At 35.0% G+C, this 22,615-nt stretch overlaps 1 protein-coding gene across 1 annotated transcript in view; it reads right to left on the bottom strand.

Moving 5' to 3' along the window:
* Positions 1 to 22,615, bottom strand: part of BCKDHB (branched chain keto acid dehydrogenase E1 subunit beta) — a 105,794-nt gene that overhangs the window by 54,399 nt on the left and 28,780 nt on the right. Inside the window, exons 7-8 of the mRNA XM_079297974.1 lie at positions 17,197 to 17,294; positions 13,906 to 14,016 (exon numbers count right to left, since the gene is read on the bottom strand). Coding sequence (XP_079154100.1) covers positions 13,906 to 14,016; positions 17,197 to 17,294 — 209 coding nt within the window. The remainder of the gene's footprint in view (positions 1 to 13,905; positions 14,017 to 17,196; positions 17,295 to 22,615) is intronic.

Below are 22,615 nucleotides of genomic sequence, written 5' to 3'. Positions count from 1 at the left end.
CTTGAAAAAAGCCAACAACTGTTCTTAAAAGAGAAAAACAGCATCAGTTCACCAATAAAATAAGTAAAGCAGAGTGAGATTTTATTGCTGAAGACAACAACATTTTCATTTTCCCCCACTGAATTGCTCAGTAGCTTTTAACACAATTCAAATAACAATGTAGCACAAACAATAATTAGTGTCCCAGCAAAAAACACTGTTTTGATCCAAAGAGAAAGATTTTTTAAAAAAGAGTAGTGTTTCTTAAATTTGTAGATGAGGAGAATATAAGAAATTGAAGACAGAAGAGACAGAAGAAAAACATGAATTCTGGAAAGTGAAAAGGGCAGGAATGTCAATGAAGAACAGCAAGAAAAAAGAATACACTATGGCAAGAAAGATGCCAAGTTTTGGAAAGAAAATATCTGCATTTTGGAAAGGATGGAGGAATGAACTGAGAAGCAATACCACTTGTGGCATACCCCTCATCAGTTTTTCACTCTGGTTCATACTGGGAATTGTAGCATGACCAGGACAGCAGTGGGACTTAGTTTCACCAAACCTCCCAAAGAAGCAAGAGCTTCAGCATCTATGCATCTGGCACCTACTGCATTCCTGTTTCTAAATATACTTTCAATTCTGATAACACAAATTCATAAAGCTCATCACAGACAGCTGAATTAATTTCATTGCAGACATTGAACCCACCCAGGCTTCATTGGACTTAGTATCTGAATAACTAACATGGACTATGCAGGAAAGCACGAGGCAAAAAAAGGAGAAGATCTGAGCAAAATAATAACTAAATAATTAAATGAAAATATGAAGCAGACCGAGATGATCAAGTAGATGTCTGAAAATGAGAGCTGAGCCATCTCAACCCCTTTCAAAAACAAGCATTAGTTGGTAAACAGATAGACGTGGTAACTATCTGAATAATAGATTGTTACAGAATTTTGTGCCAAGTATATTGCAAACCTATGCTTTAAAAATTACTGTATCCCTTGTTTATGTTCCTCTTAATATATTTTTTCTGTATTACTATCCATTTGTTTTTCTAAAGCAACAACCAATTCACCTTCTACTTTCATTCTTTCAGCATCATACTTTGTCCTATTCTCTTCCATCTTTTGTGCTCTCTTCATTCAAACCATCTCAGCAATCATCATGTCATTTCTTCTACAATCTCCATTTTCTTCTCAGTTGCACTCTCTCCCTATCTCACCTACTGCAACTTACAGAAGAAGGAATAGTCATTTTCCAGATATATATTAATTTTCAGCCTGTCAGTCAAGAAGATGAGGGTCCCGTAATCTGATCTCATTTTTCTGTCCATTTGTCAGTGTCCTGGTAGACATTTTGCAGCCAAATGCAAGGCTTAAAAATATTAAGTTCCTGAAAGCTTGGTGAAAATCAGTCTCTATGAGGAAGACTAGTACTCCTACTAACTTTATAACCTCATGAAAGACAAGCTGCACTTAACACTATCTCTCCCACAGTTCCTTCAGCAGCAGCCAGTAAGCATCAATAAACTGTCCCTGTCACTTTTTGTCTAGCCATCCATTTTAGAAAAGAGATGAGCATCTTAATGTAGGTAAGGGGAGGACATGGAATGTTGAAAGGCAAAAAATATAGGACATAAATTCATAGAAAAACAAACTTCGCTCCTCATGCAGTAATAGATTTTCATTCTTTAATCATAATGTTATTCAAAGTAAGGAAATAAAATTATTTCTGTGCCTTTAAAGCACTGCATGGGAATGGAAAAGATGGCAAGGCCAAGTGCAAGGCCCATGGAATACATATCTGAGAGTTCTCTGGGGTTTTTTTTTCAGGCTTCCATTTCATGGAAGAGTCCTACTGTGTCATTAGGATTTCTAAATCAACAAAGTTATCATTCAATAATTTGCCCATAATTTCTTAAATTAAATTTTCATGAAATACCATGAAACAATAGCTGTTTTCTATTTAAGTAATAACTCTGTTGCTTTTATAACAATTAATTAGACATTTTTGATGTCTGTCACTCAAGCAGTAATTTGGATAGAACTTTGTTATAACTTCATTTTCCTGAGAAGAGGGACTACAGATGCAGTGTTTGGGATAAAGGTAAAATACTATTTCTCAATATGAATTTAATAAGATCACATAATGATTTAAGTCTATATAAATTTGCAGGTTTTATTATTCCTGTTTTCTGGACCAACTGTTTGTAACAAAAAGTCTGATGTATCATATAAATAAAGGTTAATATTCAGTAATCTTTTCTTTAATAGATAGACTTGAATTTTAGAAACTATTCTACTTTCTGGCAAATGCCACTACTATAATCTTCCAGCATATTCCATATGTCTTCCATATCCAAGCTAAAACTAGTAAAATGATTAGACTAAAATAAGAACTTCCAATGCTCAGAAACATTACTAAGGTGAATCATATGCCATTAATTGCTACTTGTACTCAACCAAAGTCATTCCCCAATTATTCATTTCCACGAAGTTTAATGGACTGTCTTTGGACAGTAAGCCCATTACATTTGATGGGTTAGCACAGGACAATGAAAAATTAGCTCACACAGAAACTGTCACAAAATATATGCATTTGCCACTGATCTCAATGGAAGTCTCTTTAGCAACAAACACCAAATCATGCCTCATATTTGAAAAAGATATTTCCTGACACACAATAGAGCTTCATTTAATTGCTACATTGAACCTTTCAACACGTTAGCCCATGAATCACTAATTATAGTAATTTTGAAATGTGAACAAAAGAAATTCTATCTATAGACCAAGAAATACATTTTATTTTTAAACAGCCTCTCCTGGTGAGCTGAAAAAACTGTGAAAGTAATCTGGGAAAACAGCCTGATATAAATTTTTTTCATTGATCACTGATCACCGTATCATTACAATGAGTCAGCAGCATAAGAAAATTATCAGCAATAAGAGTTTGCAAATACTCCATATCTATTTGGTGTATATTCCTCAAAGAATTAACTATCTGGCTTCTTCTGTTCAACATGATACACAGGCATTTGAATTTTTCACTTGGATCAGCAGCTTAAAAGATGTTGAACCCTTTACATGCTTATCAACTAAGACAGTGGTCATCTTTGTACGTGACAGAATAAATAATCAAAGCCTGTAATTCATTCACTGCAGAGTCCTGAATATTGCTGAATAAGTCTTTATTCCCTCCTATCTGCTTATTTTGTACTCTTTGAATATCTGAGGCAGTCTTTTCCTCTAAACAGTTTGAAATGTCATAGTCTTAAACTATGTGTCACATGAATATTTTTCTCCCAGATCACTAAGGCAGTTTTTATGTTTGATGACAGAAGGCATACAGACAGAAAAAACATGAAGTTGCTGTAAGAACCATACAAGGCACAAATGAGACCTTCCTGTCTCAAAGCTTTAATTTCCAAATGCAATATTATTGAAAAACACTCCATTCCCAGTCTGGAATTAATGCTGCATCACTGTAATCACTGAAATGACTGTAGAGATCTCCTCATTTACATCCTCTGCATATGCAGGGACCAGAGAGAGAAGGCATTAAACACAGATCCATGGAAATACCAAGGAGCTTGGTACATCTCAGAGCATGACGATGAAAGAAGCATAACCAAGCTTGTAAACAGAGCAAAACTATATTTGACCAGAATGTCAATTCATTTTTGGAAAGCAGTAATTATAGAGCAGTAGTTCTGTTAAGGATCTCTAAAAACCTTGGTTTGCTAGGTGAAGGGTCAGAGGAAAGACCAATTATCCAGCACTGTAGGTAGCAAACAACACATGGTTGTTTACCAGTTTTCTCAGCAGCTCACTGCCCCATAACAAATTCTGTGTTCTCTGATATTCTTTAGAGCTCTGTTTCCAAAAAGCTTTTCAGAAGCAGTTTATCACAGATAAACTAGATTCCTCAGGTAAAATTTTCTTGAGTGCAATGTAATTATTTTTGAGAAAGACTGTTAGTCTTTGTTGTCTCCTGTTTTCCTCAAATGGAAATTGGTTAAGCAAAAGTGTAACAGTTAACACTAAATTCAGAAAATTGGAAAAGGGGCCTAAGGGTCTGTATTGTAGCACCTTGAAGAAAATCAGACAAAAGACCTAAAACTTCAGAAGTTACCAGAAGTCCTAAATAATTAATGTATTTATCTCAGGCAACACTGGAGAAATGGAAGATTAATACAAAATTTTATAAAAGGCAAGACTACAGCACAAAGAAATTGAGTAATGTCACAAATATCTTAAAGGATCTGAAAGGCACTTGACTAATGCAAATCACAATTTCTTCTTTTATACTTCCACATTTCTAATGTTGTTTACTTATAAAACCACTGAGCCTCTAAATTATGTAATTTTAGATTGCTCAGAGTTTCTTATTTATTTAAAGATCAGCATTTCTGTATTACCAAGAAATATTTTATTTCTTCTGAACACAGATGGTGAAAGTTCAAAACTTCATCACATCAGCATTTTCCTCTGTACTTCGCTGAATCATCAGCTGCTCAATCATGTCAATTCTGAAATTACTTTAGGTGATAATGAAATGAATACTAAGTTAATACAGGAGAGAGGGGGAATTTGAGTCTTCTACACACCTTTATTTTGACATTTTCCCAATAATGTGGGGGGGGAAAAAAAGGTATTTTATCCTAGTGTACAGGTGACAAAATTAACACTGATGACTTGAGCAAAACAAGTTACAATTTTACTAAATATTTGAGAACTACTGAAGTCACAGAGAAAAAATACATAGTTACAGCTAAATTTATTTTTTCTATTAAGCAAATTCCATTGTGTTAATAATTCATTTCTGAAACAAGAAAGGATGCATATATTAGCTTTTCAATTACTCAAAGCAATTGCCCTAGAAAATCTCTAAATTTTGCAACATTTCAAGTTGCACCTACACAATTAGATATAACAGCCAAGATCTTTCAGGTTTAGCCTCAACATAGATACATCAATCCTGATGATACATAAATGTCTAAATAATCAAGACAATACTTTAAATCTAGACTCGTACACACCCATATATGTGTATGGGTATGTTAATATGCATTAATTGTTTCAATAACATTTTGATTGTCCAACAGAAAGGACAAATTGCAAGTGACTAATTATGTAGACAGAGTACTCTGAAAGGTTTATTTTCTCTCACTGAAAAATAAAACTATATTAACACAAACTGCTGACCATGCTTTAAGACCTAAAAATCACATCTTGCCCTGGTCAATCTACTATTTAAAACATCACTGAGCTCTTGGCCAAAAAAATGATAGTCAAGACAGTTCTCTAATGTCAGCAAAACACCATAGCTAGTAAACAGAAATTAATTGTTTCCATGGGCTTGTTAAAGTGCAACAATTGTTCCCATCATATTGCAAATAGCTCCATACCAACACATGAAAAACTAGGTCCCACTGCCAAGCTTAATAACCCAATCTTTTTTTTCTCTTCAACCCCATTTTCTCTGTAAGAAGAAGCAGATAGAAAACACCATCTTCTAAATTTAATATAAAAATTGAAATTTTTAAGATAAATCTTTTAAAACCTTTAAAAAGTAAATAAACTTTTCCCGTTAATACTCAAGTAACATACAAGTTTAATGGCAAATGAAAAACAGATACCATTTGCTCTTTAAACTCAAAACTGATTATCCTTTTGCAGCAAAGCCATTTAAGTCCTTCTTCCTTAAGAAATCTGTAACCTTCCAAATACAGCACTGTTGTAAATATCAAAGTCTAGGCAACATGTCAGTAAATGCACCACAAGTGCCAGATGTGATAACACAGGTTAGTGATTACTTATTGGTAATGTTTGGCCACATGCCAAAAGAGTGATTTTACAGTTTTGTCATGTGCAGATCTGGGAGCTAACTAAAACTGGCAATATGGGGGTTTTCAGCTGGATGGAGAAATCAGAATGCACATTTATAGCCCACGCATTATACAGTAATAACCAAGTGGCATTGAATTACCACTTCCTCCTCTTCTCATCTGGGAAGTTTGATTAGCATTCTCTGTAAACATTTGCAAGTCTTAAGCTACAAGACACACACCAAAGCACAGATCCAACTTACAGCACACTTCACTGCTGATCCAAGTAATGTGACTACAGTTTAAACAGAATATTGCTTAGGCAAGTGAATAAATACCTCACATGTGAATCAAATGGAAAAAATAAATTAATTGCATAATTCTAAACTTATACCATGGTAAACATTAATTATGCTGACAGCTTCTTCAATAGACCAAATGAACAATTCCCCTTGCACTACACTTTCAAAAAATAGTGAAGATTCTTCTAGATTGCTTCAGATTAAGACCTTCCAATACTTTATTAATTTAATTTCTGACTGCTTTTCTTATATGTTATTCTTCATATTCTCTCACCAATGAGATGAAAAATCAGTTTGAAGTAGATCTCCCTAAAAACTTTTTATAATTTTATTAATAAAATCTTTCCTATTTTTAATTAAATAAATTGCCAAAATAATTATGTAACACCATCTCACAAGCTACAAGGCTGATTAATAGAGAAAGCATTTGTAGAATAATCACACAAGTAGAAAAGTAGGGAAGAACAGTGTCAGGATAGTATAGGAAATTTATTTTGTACTAATATTCACAAAAAGCAGAGAATGCCCAATTTCCCTGCAGATTTAGCACTGTATTGTGATTCATCATGCAATAAGTAAAATCACACCACTTCCAGAACTACACAGATGGGTAGCTCTTAGTCAAGTCATAGGCAGAAGAATAGGACATGAATCCAGCATATGACAACATTCTAGCAGTACCAATGGAATCTCCTGCTTTTTCTAGCCCATCCTGCATTTCCTACCACTAAAGCCCAATTTGTTCCATTCTTCTAAAAGGAACAATGACATACACACACCATAGCTCAAACTACTTCCTTTCATTTGGCTCCTCATTTTAACTAGTTTGTACTTCAAGTACAAAGACTAGAAATTGTTTTAACACATCTCAATGTACCAAAAGGATACCTGAAGAAGAGAGCAACAGGAGCAGTAGCAAATGTTGCAATAGGCATTCCTCCTGCTCTTTGAGTCTGGGAGAGACAAAGACAACCTCTGTAATCAGATACTTTTTTCTTTTTTTTTCCCTTTGTGCCTAGAAGAATCAAGTCAAATAACAGCAAAGCTTTACTCTTTTTCAGCACAGAAAACATAATAAGCTCAGATGCCAGTAAAGAACAGGTATAAAGATCTCCACAGATATTCAAGGGCTGGTACTAAAGGTAAATTAAATGAGCATCTTCCAAGAAATGAAGCCACATGGTGTCACAGGACATCTAATCACTTGCTGTATCCAGCATACAAACACCAAAAATCTGAATGTAATTTAGTCAGGAGCAAAATTTCAAACAGAACAAACTAAGAGTAAAAGTTGAGAACTAGCCCTTGAAATTGTCATGTGCTACCTGAAAAAGAAGACTTTGCACAGCAGGCAGCTTCTTGGTTATGTAGGGTTAGTTCTATATAATAATTGACCAGAAATCACAGATAATGGGGAAAAGCTGCTAATGTACACTGTTGAAATGAAGTACCACAGAGAAAAAAAAAATTATATTGTTTTATAATTTCCTTTTATGTTAAAGTCCTCAGGAACTTTGAAACATACAAAGTTTAAGATTCTCAAAACTGCACATCAAATGAAACTATTTCTGCAGTAACAGCTTTACATATCAAAAGCATATTTTGCAAACAAAAAGCTAAGAAAACAAAATTAGTCAAATTTGTTTCTGGAAAGAAAAAAAAAAAAAAATTTAAAAAAAGCAAACCTGGGTTTTTTTTCCACGTTAAGCCACTACAAAATATGCAATAATTAAATACATGCATCTCATTCTAGGACATTTTTTGTGACATTACAAAACAACAACTTTTTGATTTTCTATACCCACATGCACAACTAAAATTTCCAGTAGGCCCAAGCAAATTCTGTCCTATTCTATCATATCATTAAGTGAAAAATCATAAATTTCAGGACTGTCCATATTACATACATAGAAAAAGTAAGCAAATTGCAAGGTTTTCAGATTAGTTCAACCTCCATAAGATAAAAAATAGTAGTAGAGGACTTGTTAACATATACCCAGAATTTCAAACATTTCAACATGGAAAAAGGTCTTAATGTGTCTCAGAGCTGTCAAAAATTGTGTAACAGTCAGATATAATACCTATAACAAGAAAATAACTGTTTTCTATCATAATGAGTCAATAAGGTGATCAGATATTCAGGATTTCATGCATTAGTTCAGCCCACCGATTGCAGAGAGCAGAGTCAAACAGGCTAAAAGAATTTCAAGAGACCTGGTGGATTTTAGGAGTACTACATTACAGCTTGACAGAAAAAGTTGTTCTGGAATAGACTGAGTTTATTTAGAAGAAACCCATTGATTGTCATGAATACTGTTGTGTGGCTCACAAACAATGAAAGCAATAGCTAAGTAGAGACTCTTGAACATGAAACAGAAATAAGAAAGATGGAAATGGTTTGTCCAGCTCCACATCAGACAAGGTAGCAACATAATGAAAACTAAGTGTAATCCCAGGTACAACTCTTAATACTTTTGGAAAATATCTGAGTATATCTATCTTGAACAAAAACTAAGCCTTACTTAAAAAAAAAAATTCAATATTTACCTTTGGAAATCTCTGCAGTCTATGCTTTTATTACAAGCATTTCAGATTACCTTCACTATGAACATAAAAATACTTACTAAAGGCTAAATACAATGCATTGTGCTATTGTTAGAAAATAATTCAGTAAAAAGCAGATTAAATCTTGGCATGACAAATGTCAACATTATCTTTAGAAGTACAAAATTATTGTAAAAATACTTAAAACTACATTCTCATGGAGTAAAGGTTAATAAAGCACAAACAGTAAGAATCTACAGCATGTGAATCCTAAAAAAAGGAGTTTAAGAGAGCAGCTGGCTCAACTAAGTGATAATGGCAGGATTTAAAGAAAGGCAATACTGTAGGGAAGCAATAATTATGTCCATGGAAGAATTATTCATATATGATTACCATCATGGAACTTCATCCCAACTTCCATTAGAATTCAATCAGCACCACTTGCAAGGAAAAAAAGAAATGCACATACTGGAGCCATAAAATAGCTTCTAACTATAGACTATGTACCATTACCCATTTATTTGCATAAGTGCCTTTAAATCTAAAGGCTGTAATATATAATGTGAGCAAAAGGGAAAAGGTTTGATGAAGAATTGATGGGACAGTATCATCAGCACTATACATTAACAAAAACTACACACAGATGTCTTTACCTATGGCTTTCTCTAATCAGATTCTTTCTCAAATATCACTTGTCAATACATGGGCAAAAAGACTGAGAACTATTTTTATATTGGGAGGGAGAAATGAAAAAACAGAACTACATATATACAAACAACTTGGCACTGAGGTACTTCCCTGACAAAAACAAGATGCATAGAAGCAAAAAAACAAGGCTTCCATTCAAAGATTTCTTTGAACATAACACAGAAGAGCAAAGGTATGAATAATTAGTTTATTATTTTATATATAATTATTATTATTATTATTTTATATATTATTATTATTATTTTATATATAATTAGTTATATGTATATATTCTCATAACTTTAAAATGTCTGCCTCTAAGTATGGCTCCAGCGTTCTGCTTCTGAAAGCCAAGCAACAGTCCACAGCACTAGCAACCTAAAACTACAAGACCAAACGACACAAGTTTCTTATGGAAACAGTGACAAAATTAACTGTCATCATGCAAGCAGTACAACTTTAATCACATTTTATAGGTACAAGATCCATTCAATAAGAAATTCAAGGAGCAACATGTAAAATGGCAAAAGATCAAGAACAGATAGCCAAGAAACATAAATCTGATCCCATGATACCTGTGCTACAATTCTACAGTTCAATGCCTGGTGAGTGTAGTTAATGCATAAAAAACCCCACATCAGGCTTGCTGATCTTGATTTTCCTTTTATTCACAGTCCAAATAGATGAAGTAAACTTAAAGGAATGGAACAAGCTGGTAGACCCATAGGTCTGCTAGCACATGCTGCCTATTAAGTATAGGACATGAAAGATGTACTACTGGAAATTATTCACTGATGAGATCTGACAAAAATGCCACTTGTGCATGAAGGATAATGCTTTAATACACACTGGAAACAAAGACTCCCATAAAGAGTCCCGATGAAAACAGGCACAGAGTTTGCCCAATCTGTATCTACCCCAGTTCTCTCTGTGGAACTCTGCTTTTCTTTTGGTCAGATTTGCTCTTTCCAATGAGCAGCAGATGTGTTTGCACCCTGACAAGCATTTATGCTCATCTCCATGAGGGGAGATTCTTTGCTTTTACCCTACTAAAAATGCCAGATATGTTTTTTTAAACAGGCCAATTACTTATTCCCTTTACGTCAGCAGCAGGTGTCATCTCTCAGCTACAAAATTTGAGTTCAATTTGCATCACAAACTTAACTCTAGGAAAACTAGGGTTTCCCTAACTTTTAGGGGTCTTTTTAAAACTTTAAACCACAGCATTTGCAGAGGCCAATTTATCTCATGAAAAAAACAGACTGCTGATGCAGTTGTGATAAATGACTCCCCAAAAAAATTCTCTCTCTAAAATAGTTCTAGGAGCTCCTATAACTGGGTCAACCTTCATTTCTCCTTCTTAGACATCTGAAGATCAACAAAAGAAAAATCTAGTCCCTGTTTACATGTTGACCCATTCCAGAAATTGTACCAAAAAAAGTTTCAGTTAATGCTGGGATCCATTCAAAGTCCATGGTACTCTGCTCCAGGCAGGTGCCAACCTCATCTCTTCATGCAGATGACAAATGCTAACCTATTTCAAAACTGAGCAGAATCTCAAAACTGCAAAAATGTAAAGAAAACACCAGTAAAATTAGGCAGCAATTTTTATTTATGCTCACTGCATTTATTCTTTATGTTTATTTTGTTTCCCTCAGAGCTATATATTGATAAACACACTCATAGGAGCAATGCAAAGTCAAAGCAGATGCTTAACTTGACTAGAAGAGGCCTCTGGTGGCAGTTGTGAAGTACAGCTTCTCATAGTTCTACAAAATATGCACTTTGACGACATAATTTTCTGTATAGAAAAAGCTACACAAAGCAGACTAAGGAGTTGGATTTGCAGTGAAAATTGACATATAACTGCTCATCTCCAAAGCTCTAACAATTTCAGCACACCCCTCTTCATGGCTACACCACAGCTGTCAAATTAAAGTTGCATATATTTCCTGCTAAGACTAAAACAACAGCCTTTACTGATCAGAAAGGACACCACTCCCAGCAGCAAAATTGAGGGATGTGTTTTTACAGCAAAACCCAAAGCCCTGGTCTCCAACACCACACAGACTTCCATCAGCTGTTGACCATGCATTCCACCACAAGCAGAACAGCAATAAGATTACAGTGCATTATGTGCACCATCATCTCCATCTAAGAGGACAAAGAGACAATGGAAGCATTTCAAACACATGTGAGACAAGGAAAAACAAAAAGCTGGTCTGATGTTCATGAGTGCTGACAAAAGTAAAAGTCAGAGGCAAAGGGTGCCTGTAACAGCTGATAATTTGCTTATTGGTTGGACTGGAGTAAAAGTAATTCCATTATCACTCAAGAGCCCAAAAAGAGAACATAAGCAGACCAATGGACAGCTGAGGAGACTTACTCTGGAATGGCCAACTTTTCTACTGCTCTTTTGGACCTTGGCACTGGCACCTCAGGAAGGGACTAACAAATCCCATCACCCAAACTGATGCTGTAAGACACTGCCAACTGCAACAGCTGCCACAAGCAGGTCCTCTTGGGATGAGACTACAGCAAGCAGCTAGTTCCACCCTTCTGTTTACACTAGCAAATACCTCAAAAGCTGTCCAGGATGCAAATTAAATTTTAGAAGTTTCAGTGTTACATAATGCAACCAACTAATGCACAAATGCAAACCACTAATTATTTTCAGCTGAGCAAAACAGACAAGATCTAAAGAAGAAGAGAATTTAGCATTTCTCCCATCAGACCAGCCAGCATACAGCCAAATTAACATAACAGCAATGCTAACTAAAAACATTTACTGTTTGGTATTTATTGAAATAAACAGCTGAACTGCCTAGCCAACAGGCACTATACTTTTTTAAAATTATTCTCTTAATTCTTAATGGTAAACTTAATAACAGATTTAAAGCAACAGGTCCATCTGTTCTATCTTTCAGAGATAGAGAACCTCTCCTGCAAGGAAACACTAAGAATTGGGATTGTTCAGCCTGGAAAAGAGAAGGTTCTGGGATGACCTAATTGCAGCCTTCCTGAGCCTGAAGGGAGCCTACAATGAAGATGGAGAGAGACTTTTCTACAAAAGCATGTGTCAACAGAACAAGGGGGAAGAGCTTCAAACTGAGAATAGGTTTAGATTAAGTATTAGAAAAAAACAAATCTTCACTGCAAGGGCAGTGAGGCACTGCAAAAGTTGCCCAGAGAAGCTGTGAATGCCCCAGCCCTGGAAGTGCTCAAGGCCAGCCTGGATGGGACTGAGCAATTTGATCTAATGGAAGGTGTCCCTGTCTATGGCAGGGGAGTTGAAACTACATGATCTTTAAAGTCCTTTTGGACCAAACCATTCTATTATATTTATTATAATTTTGTCACAGTTACCTTAAAAGATGTTCGGGATAGAACATGAGCTGACAATCTTCATGGAGTATCCAAATTTAAGCAAACTGTTTGCAAAACATTGTGGAACTAAAGCTCTATACTTCCTATGCACAGTTATTTTTTTCCTGATGGTGTTTCAGCGCAGGTCCAATCCAACAAAACAGACTCAACTGCTCTTTCAAAGAGATACTTTGTTTTCAAAGAATGACAGCTCAAATCTTCAAAGAAGGGAAAAAAATTAGCTTAAAAATAAAGAAAAAAAAAAAAAAAAAGAATAATTTTACTTGTCCAGAACAGATTGTAAAGCATTTATTATGGCCAAAATTTCACTTCATATTGATGACAATAACTCAACCCATTTAATTTTTTTACAGCTAGAAAGTACATCCAAGCAACAAGAAATACACTTCAAACAAAAAATGAAAACACTTTAACCAAGAATATCAAATTTATACAAGGCAACTCATAGCTACACATGGAAGTGCACAATTTGTAACACATCCACAAACAGACAGCAGAATGCTGCCAATAGCAGATGCACAACATGGATCTTTCCTCTCATAATCTATTCCATCTCATCCCACTGGCAGTCCCCCAGATAAATAAAAATAAGGAGATATACAAGTTTTGTCATAGAGTAGCAGACCAATGGCTCGTTATTCCCTTCATCATACTTAAAGTGTCTATATGTTACCTGACCAGAAGCAAGGCCCTTGACATGACAAAACATGAATGACAAAACACTTGTCTGCACAATTAAGATACTCCAAATATATAGAGTCAGGTATGTGCCTGATCTGCCCTATTTAAACATCTGTACAACCTGAGTTAGCTGTAGATACGACACCATATTTCCTTAAATTAGAAACTGCAGGCAGAGAAAGTATTTGATGGAATCACACACCTTTTTCCAAGCCCATGGCTGTTCCCACCCTTGTGGTTAACTCAATAAACTACAGTTACTAGGCTTGACTTAAGAAAGCTATAGACATCTCTCAGTCTTCTGAGTGATTTGTTCAGCAGCAAAAATGAGCAAGTGAACCCAAGTTGTTAGCCATGGTCCTGCAGGATTGTGGATTTGCCAAATTTATGATGCAGAACAAAAATGCAGAACAATATATACAAAACAAAGCAAAAAATGTAGGTCTTTTTAAAAAATCTAGGTTGTTTTTTAATTAATATGTATCATTTCCTTACCTTGCAAACAGTCTCTGTATCCCATGGTAAGATGGTCCTCAGATCAATAACTTCACAAGACACACCAAGTTTTTCTTGAGCCATTGCTGCTACCTCTTTGATCACATGTACCTGAAAATGCAATATATCATCACCAAATAATCTAATTACACAAATTGCTCTAAATTACACATATGGAATACAAGCAGTGATTTCACACATCACCTGCATGTTGAGCAGAGACCCTTCTATTCAATAATAACAATTTAGTATTCAGTGCTTTCTTCTTATTTAGTAGCTAATTATTCCCAGTATTTCAACACTACTCTGAAAACCAAATTCACTTAAACACTGAGAACAAAACTTGCTTTTTAGAGAAGTGTCTTTCAATGAATAGTATCAGTCTTCACTATTCAGTTTGAATGAGTTTTATAAGTTTTTTGTTAATACAGTAACTAAGCTAATACCCAAATACATCAGAGTAATTAATTTTAATGTAGCAGTCCCATGCAATCCTGCAAGAAGCATTAAATACATTCAGAAATTCTACACTGCACTACATCTGATCTTAGCCAAAAAGCCAAGAACAGTTCTAGCAGTCCTGGTAACTCCTCTTACTCTAATTTACTGAAACATAGCCAAGTGATCATCTCCAAAGCATCATCTTATGAACAATTAGGAGAGAAAGTAATTACCACTATCTGTAAATATCCAGTCCTGATCCCCACAATCAAAGCATACAGCAGTAGCACGACATTATAACTATTTATTGCTCTTCTCTACATAGTTTAACACCAACATTACAAATGCTGCACTACCTGACTACTACAATTAACATTCAACTAAAACAAAAAAGTATTCCACACTAGCAGGAGGCTATCACTGAACTGGAATACAGATTATTCCCTATCCACCAGTCAAGGAATCTATTTAGTAGCATCACAGTAGATATAAAACAATCCAAATCTATTCCCATCCTTTCCAGAAGATGTATTATGCTAAGAACAGAAAAGAAAGTAATAATATATATGTTCAAAACTGTATCTTGACATGTGTTATAAAACACAATTCAGCAAAATGTATTTCAATCAATGGCTTCCCTAAAACAAATATCAGCAAGCAAAAGCTCCAAAATGGAAAATAACTGTTACAGATCAGATTATCCTCCACAAATACCCCAGTAAGAAGCATTTGCTCATGAGATAAATGGGTACAAAAATTCTCAATATGATGTTGCCAATAAACTCTGGTGCTCTCTTTACTGTTTGAACATTTAACAATACAGGTCTGGACTGTAGCAGCTGACCTCCATTAAGCAACTTCTAGGCATAGGTAAGAGGCTGAAGCCAAGGACCATCTCCAATAATCAATTTGGATGAAGTCATCTTCATCTTGAAGGCAACAGAATTTAGCAACATGGACATTAGCATCAGTTGCCCAAAGGTCCGAGGCCATTAATAAACACTACACAGGCACAAATTCTACACTGAAACAGGATGATTACAGATTTAAATATGAACTACATCATGACAGAGGAACAGGTAAATGCAAAAGAACTATTTTAAAAGGGACATGAATAGAAGCATTGCAATAACAGGAAGAAAATACAGCTTGCAGTGTTTTTGTTTAAACTTTTAATACATCTGTGGCTATAGTAAGAATGTTTGAAAATTTTCAACATGGCACACAGGATGGATGTTTCTGCTGTTTCTCTGTAAAAGCAAAAACACTTATCTAGCTCACAGAGGGTATGGATTAGTTAATAAGAATAAACAGAGTAGTTATTGACACTAAAAGACTGAGCACAAGTGGAGAGGAACTAAAAGCCTTTGCTGCCCTTTATGAGCACCACCCAGGACAATCAGCATCAGGGAACCCCACCAGAGCAGTAGCTAAAAAGCAACTGCCTCATGTCCAAAACCATAAGAGAAGTTACCAGTGAGGCTGTGCAACCCCTCTGCCTATTGACAGCAAATTCTAGATTGGTAGCACAATTTGCAATCAAATTCCATGTTTATGTGTTTAACCTGAATACATCCTCAGGACAAACTCAATGAATGCATTTGATCTGCAGAATCCCTTTCCTACCAGTGACAATCCAACACACTGGATTTACTGCATATGGGTGAAACATCTACCTTCATGCTGTACAACACAGCTATACCCATGGTTTGGTCACTTCCTAAGTCTGGATTAATCTGCTCATCTGTCCTATTTTTAGTCACACCAAAAGAAAAATCTGTCTTAACTTTTTCCTAAGCACCAGAACCCACAGCTTTTTTGAAGCATGTCAATCCAAGTCCTTTACTGCCTACTGAGTAAATTCAGGATGTTATTAGATCTCCATAGCCAGTTTTAAGCCATTACTTTTTCAAGTCAATTACTTCATCAATATCTGCTGGAAAAAAACAAGTACAAGTAAAGGTACTTAAGAAGTCTATAATTTAATAACAGCGCAAAGTATTAGAAACTAGTAGCAATAATCATAGATATAAAGTAGATAAACTAGTCTGAAGACAAGGAAACTACCACAGAAACACTGAAGATTAGAAATTTCAGAAAATTAGAAACAAACAAACCCAATAACAACAACAAAAAGGCACAAACTCAGAGATCAGTTCAATGCTCTTTGTCATGAAAATTGTACGACCCTCTCCTCTAAAAGCTTCTCAGACACAACTAGGCCAAGAAAATAGTAACATCTGGTTAGTCCAAACTAGACTCAAATTTCTTTTCTGTAATTCTGGACTACGAAGATGTATTTTCTTAACAGCTTTTTCAATGTTTTTTCAATGCAGATCTTAATTTGGCAGGGAGGAGGGAAGGGTTGCCAATGATGTTCCTGAACGTAACTGCTGGCATCCAAACTGTACCAATCCCTACTTGTATTAAATGTTCCATGGATTTTTAACTTTATGCATAAAGGGACCCCCATGTTACACTCCTTTAAATCATGCAGTGAAGATCTATACTTTTCTTTTAGCATATTGCTTTGAACTTTTCTTTCCCACTGTCTTCCTCAGAGTTGTATCTCACTGCCCCATTCTTAAATCTATCATTTTCAAAATCACAGAAACATCATTTACATGATGCCCAGGTACCTCTTCTACACTTCCAGAGTCATCTTCAATCAAAAATGAGTAAAAACTTACAAAATAAAAAAGCAGGTTTCATATAAATATAAACACAAGCAAACATTCATTCAAGTATATAGTGATGGAAAATCTGGCATTTGAGCTGGAATGCAAACATCACCTGCTCCCTTGGCCAGGCTTTGCTGAGTAACAAATAGCTTCTAAGGCAGTTACTGACCTGAGTGCCCCAAGCAACCATTGTCACATCACTGCCTGTCTGCAGCACCTCAGCTTGAGACAGTGGAATGTTGTAGGGCTCTACTGGAACTTGTTCCACTGAAAAAAGAGAAAAAAGGGGAATATAAGCATTAGATTACTTTATTAGTTAACATTATCTCATAAAAACATACACTAAAATTTTTCTTCAATGTTAAAGCCATCAAAAGTAATAGACCAAAATTACACTGAGTAGGTTATTGGCACCCAGTGACAGGATGAGGAGCAATGGACCTAAACTAAAACAGAAGAAGTTTCACCTCAATATGAGGAAGAAATTCTTTCTGTTGAGGGTGGCAGAGCACTGACCAGGCTGCCTGGGAGGTTGTGGAGATAGTCAAAACCCATCTGGATGTGTTCCTGTGTCACCTGCTCTAGGTGACCCTGCCTTGGCAGAGGGCTTGGACTGGATCATCTCCAGAGGTCCCTTCCAACCCTAACAATTGTATGATTCTATCAGCATTAGGCCAAAAAAATTGGCATCCATTTCAAAGGTTTAGCTGCAATTCCAGTTGTTTTTAATCAAACTGTAACAAATATGTTCAGTGTAGAGTGCAATTTTTTTACAACAACATGATGTATATATATATACATGCAAAAGACAGTGATAAATTCTGGTGTACATAAAAAAAAGTTAAAATATCAGCATCAGACTTGGAAATGGGAATTGCTACAGTTGATAAAAAGTCTCAAGTAACCACTAAATGATAAGAACTCTTGATTATTCTAGTAATGATCAGAAGAGTCTTGAAATTATACTTTAATACTCAGAACAAGAAGGACCAGTTGTGCTAGCACCCTCCTGATGCTCCAAGTATGATGCTAGGCAGTTTTATGCTTAAATTGAGGTAAAAAGTTTTCAGAACCTACATAGAAAGTGTCAACAAGAACTTCTGATTATAGTAGTTTTAAATGTCTAAATATTTTTCCTTTAGAAAATGTTATTTAATCACCAAAAATACACCATAATTCAAGAGAGAAGGCAAGAATTAGGCATTTTGTCTTCTCCTAAGACATTTATGGTAGTTCTATTCAAGACCTATTGACTAGTTTTCAGATGTAAAAATGTTAGGTCACTTGTGCTAGTTTTGAATCACTGCTCCAACACACTACACATTGACTGGTTTAATGACTAAAACTATGATAAAAGACATCCATATATCATATTTTAAAAGAAATACTGCTTTTGATCTAAAGATGTGGCTATGCACCAGCAAGTCAAATAATACTTCTTGAAACATATCTAGTGATAAGTAGAAAAAAATAAATCTTCTAAATACACAGAAGCAATTTATAAAGAAAACACTCTGCCTTTTTTAGTTAACTTATTTCATAGCTCACAAAATACTTATTGAGTTCCTGCTGAATTACTTTTTTCTTGAAGTTAGAATAAAGAATCTCCTTGAGTGATACCAGTAATGAAGAGGTTAATATTTTTCCTTCACTCTTATGGTAGATTCAACACAAGTAGACTGACTTAGGTTTTTTCCTGGCTTACAAGTTCCAAATGTAGCTTCAAAAAATGAAGTAGGCAAATAGTTTTCAATTGTAGCACACAATTTTCTTTTTTCTTGCTGATAATGATATATAAATACCACTTATATCACAGAATCACAGAATGGGTGAGGTAGGAAGTGACCTCTGGAGATAACTTAGTCCAAGCACTCTGCTCTGCAACCATTTCTTTGAATAATAAACAAATGGCTAGAAAAATATAGGGCTGAGAAGAAAAGGGAAGAAAGGTACATGCAGCCCTTGATGCCCACATTAGTGGTAGACCAGGTTTCTGTGGATTTTGCAAGTTGTACAACCCTCAGGCAACAGAAAAAGATCCTGAAAGATAATGAAACCCACAACTGTACTAACTGGCATTGCATGACTGTCATTGTCATGAAATGGTCACCTACATGAAACCTGGAGAACAAGAAACTCAAAGATGCCACAGGACCTTCAAGTGGAAACCCAGGACACTGACATGAATGAGAAAGTGATGAAGGGAGTGGGATGAGCCAGAGGAAGAACTGGAAGGTGTAATGATACAGAAATAAAAGCTTGTTCTCTGTGCAGTGGTTTTATCCACTTAGGAAATTAAATATAACATACAATTACAGAAATTAACTAATTTCTTACGACAGCTAAATCATTCTGGAACAAAATGTCCATTAAATGAGCTCATCTATAATACCTAACAATTTTAAATGGAAAATTCAGCTTGTCAAAAATTAGGAAAGTCCAATTTAGAAGGATTTTTCTTGATTGCCTTTGCAAAAACTCCTTTCCCAGCTAATCTAGATGAAAAATAGCATATGAAATTATTCTATTAATATTCTTTCATAATAGTTATCTAATTCAGGATAAAAATGTTTACATACAAAGCAGCCTATTCATCTCTTATTAAAGAAATAAAGTATTTAAATCAAATTTTTAAATACAAATTTCAAATACAGCAATTAACAAAAACTCATCATTATCAGTGAAAAAGGGCCATGACAAGTTCATTTTAAGAGGTTACAACATCTGTTGCCTTTTCTAAAGGAACAGTCTGAACAGCAGAAAGAAAAGACATGTTTTCTCATCTTACCTGCCTTGTCTCTATAACAACCACTGATGCAAGTCATATTTATTTCTACACCACCAATGTCATATATAGCACAATTAAATGAAACTGAAAAGGTCAAAAAACATCAGAGTAGGTTCTCCACAAGATGTCTAAACCTGATAATGTCAAGGTGACTCATCTTCTCCTTTGATTCATAACCATTATGTTCTCTTGACACCACACAGGCTGTTAACACTTTGTATAAATCAAAGCCTCCTCTTCCTTTTTAATTCAGATATTTTCTTAGTATCTCTGACATTTAGGGGGATGTCACTATGGCAGTTTCAATAACATTACGATCTCGTAAGTTAAATAGCAACAGAATCCTCTCTTTGCATGTGTACTCACATATTTAACTCCAGATTTTTACTCAGAAAGGCTTGCATTTCTTTGCTCCTTCTGAATATAATTGAAAGAAAATTTACATACACAATATTTCTGATAAAGACTTGTATGGTTATGTGAAAGAAGACAGCACCTGCTCCTTGAGTGTCTGGACAAGGATCTTTACACCACAAAAGGGAATAATAGGAAGAAGCCATAAGGAAGAACTTACAGGGCAACCAACCTTAGCACAAAGATTGAGGGTGGCAGTTACAAGAACCAAACCTGCTCAGTCCCACTTACTGATAAAGGGATGGGGAATATGGGAGTGTTTCTTTCAGTAAAATTATCTGATGGGATTAATAAAAAAAAAGAGGAGAAGTTATAAATAAAATATGGAGACACACACCTGAAAACAAATGTAACTAAGACAAATCTTGTGAGGAACACTCAGAGAAGGGTTGTAAGTTTTTGGTGGATGGAATGGAGTGGAATTTTTGTCACAGTTTTAGTTTTTTGGGGTTTTTTGGTTTTTTGTTTGTTTTGGGTTTTTTTGCTTATTTTAAACAAAGCATTATTAGCTTCAGGCCACCTAAATAAGGACAGATATCCTGTGTTTTAAAGACTATCCCACCTACAGTTTATTTTCAGCTGTAATTCCAAATACATTAACAACTCAACTCTGAACAAAATTCACAGACAAATACTTATATATGCCTCACAGGAAGAAAGAAAAGTCCATCAGAAGAAAATGATCAGGCTCAAAAGCCTACATTAATTTTACAGATAGCAAATCTTCTTTCCCATTAGTGTCCTTAACACCTTAATTTTTCACCTAAGTCCCACTGTAATATCAGTCATGAAGCTCTCTGAACATGTATGTCTATTTACATGAAGCTAAAGCAAAAGTAAAAAAGCTATGGTGGGGCAATATAATTTCATTATTCAATGACTGAGCCATCATCATGGAAAAAAACAAAATTATTTTTTTCTGGAACAACGAGATCCAAAATCTTAGGTGAAGTTGTACATCATGCTAAAAAGGAAAAAGAAATATAAATTAAGTAGTAGGGGACAACTAATATCATTTTGTGGTTTTGCTTTGGAAAGCCTGCATGTTCCCAGCATTCAGAAGACCCTGCACTGTTTTGAGACACTAATAGAAAGAAACAGTAAATGCAGACATAGTTGAGTTTTACAGTCTAAGTCAATTTCTGAATCTGTACTATTTTCTTTCTCCTGCTGGAATCAACACACTCATATGGGGTATTGTAAAAATTTTCTCTATGAAACACCAGACACATTTTTAAAACCCTTCTTTCCACAATTTATTTTATTCTTGTTTACCAGGCTTGTGTTTCATTGCTGTTGCTTCTTGATCCTATCAATCATGATGGCCCTGGTCCATTTCTGAATTCACCAGGCCATGTAGTTTCCATGGTGGAATTACCAGAAACCTGGACTATGGCCAGGAGAATAAGAATGAACTCAGAGATCAGTTTTATAGGAGAAACTAGAGAGAGCAGTCATCTTCCAGTACAAGCTGACGCAAACCACAAAGGACAGCTTAATAGTAAAAATGACAAACTAATGATAATACAGAGAAAGGTTTACAATGAAAATTAAAAAAACAAAAACCATTCCATGTACTAAGATATCCTGCTTTACATTGTAGAAATAAAAAAATATCCTTGTAGATGAAAAAAGTTACCTGTTACAATCATCCCTGTCATGTGTTGATACAAATGTACCATAAATTTCAACTTACACCACTAAACTGATATTCTTAGAAATTTTAAGACAAAAAATATAGGTAAATTCTCTGAAAATTAGTCGTCAGAATACAGGAGGAAATCACTGTCTTTCAGAAATGACCAAAACCAGCAACACTGTTGCTTGTTACTGACCAGCACATACATCACATTAAACACTATTTCAGCACATCTTTACTTGAGAGTTCCATCACAAGCTTGATTTATGTTCAATAAATGATCCAGGAGTCACTTTACAAGTAATTTCCTCAAACACAAAAACCTTCCTATATACTCAAAAGCTGTGTGATATTGATGGGCAGTCTTTAATACCAGTATGAAAGCAAATTTTTTATTAACTCTACAGTCTGTACACTTGTGACTTGTAAATACAGAGGGGAAGGGGGAGAAATAAAGGCCTGTTTTAAAAACACTTCACTTTTTTTTCTTTGTTTAACAGGACTCAGACTCAAGCTCATTTTTCAAACTACTTCCTTTTAATGAATGGACAGAGGCCTTTTCGTTGCATTTTAGTAAGCTCTCAAAACACACTGAAATTAAGAAATGCAGTACCCTCTGGATACATCACACCCCACCACATTAAAAATAGCTGCACTTTTAAATTTACATTGCTAATGGGACTTCTGGGCCTTTTTGAAAATATAAAAGTAAATACACAGTTTTGCCAGTAAATATCCTATTTGATC

Source organism: Erithacus rubecula, assembly GCF_903797595.1.
Source record: "Erithacus rubecula genome assembly, chromosome: 2".
NCBI lineage: Eukaryota > Metazoa > Chordata > Aves > Passeriformes > Muscicapidae > Erithacus > Erithacus rubecula.
The sequence above is the reverse complement of the archived record's forward strand: the minus strand, read 5'-3'. Positions and strand labels throughout refer to the sequence as shown.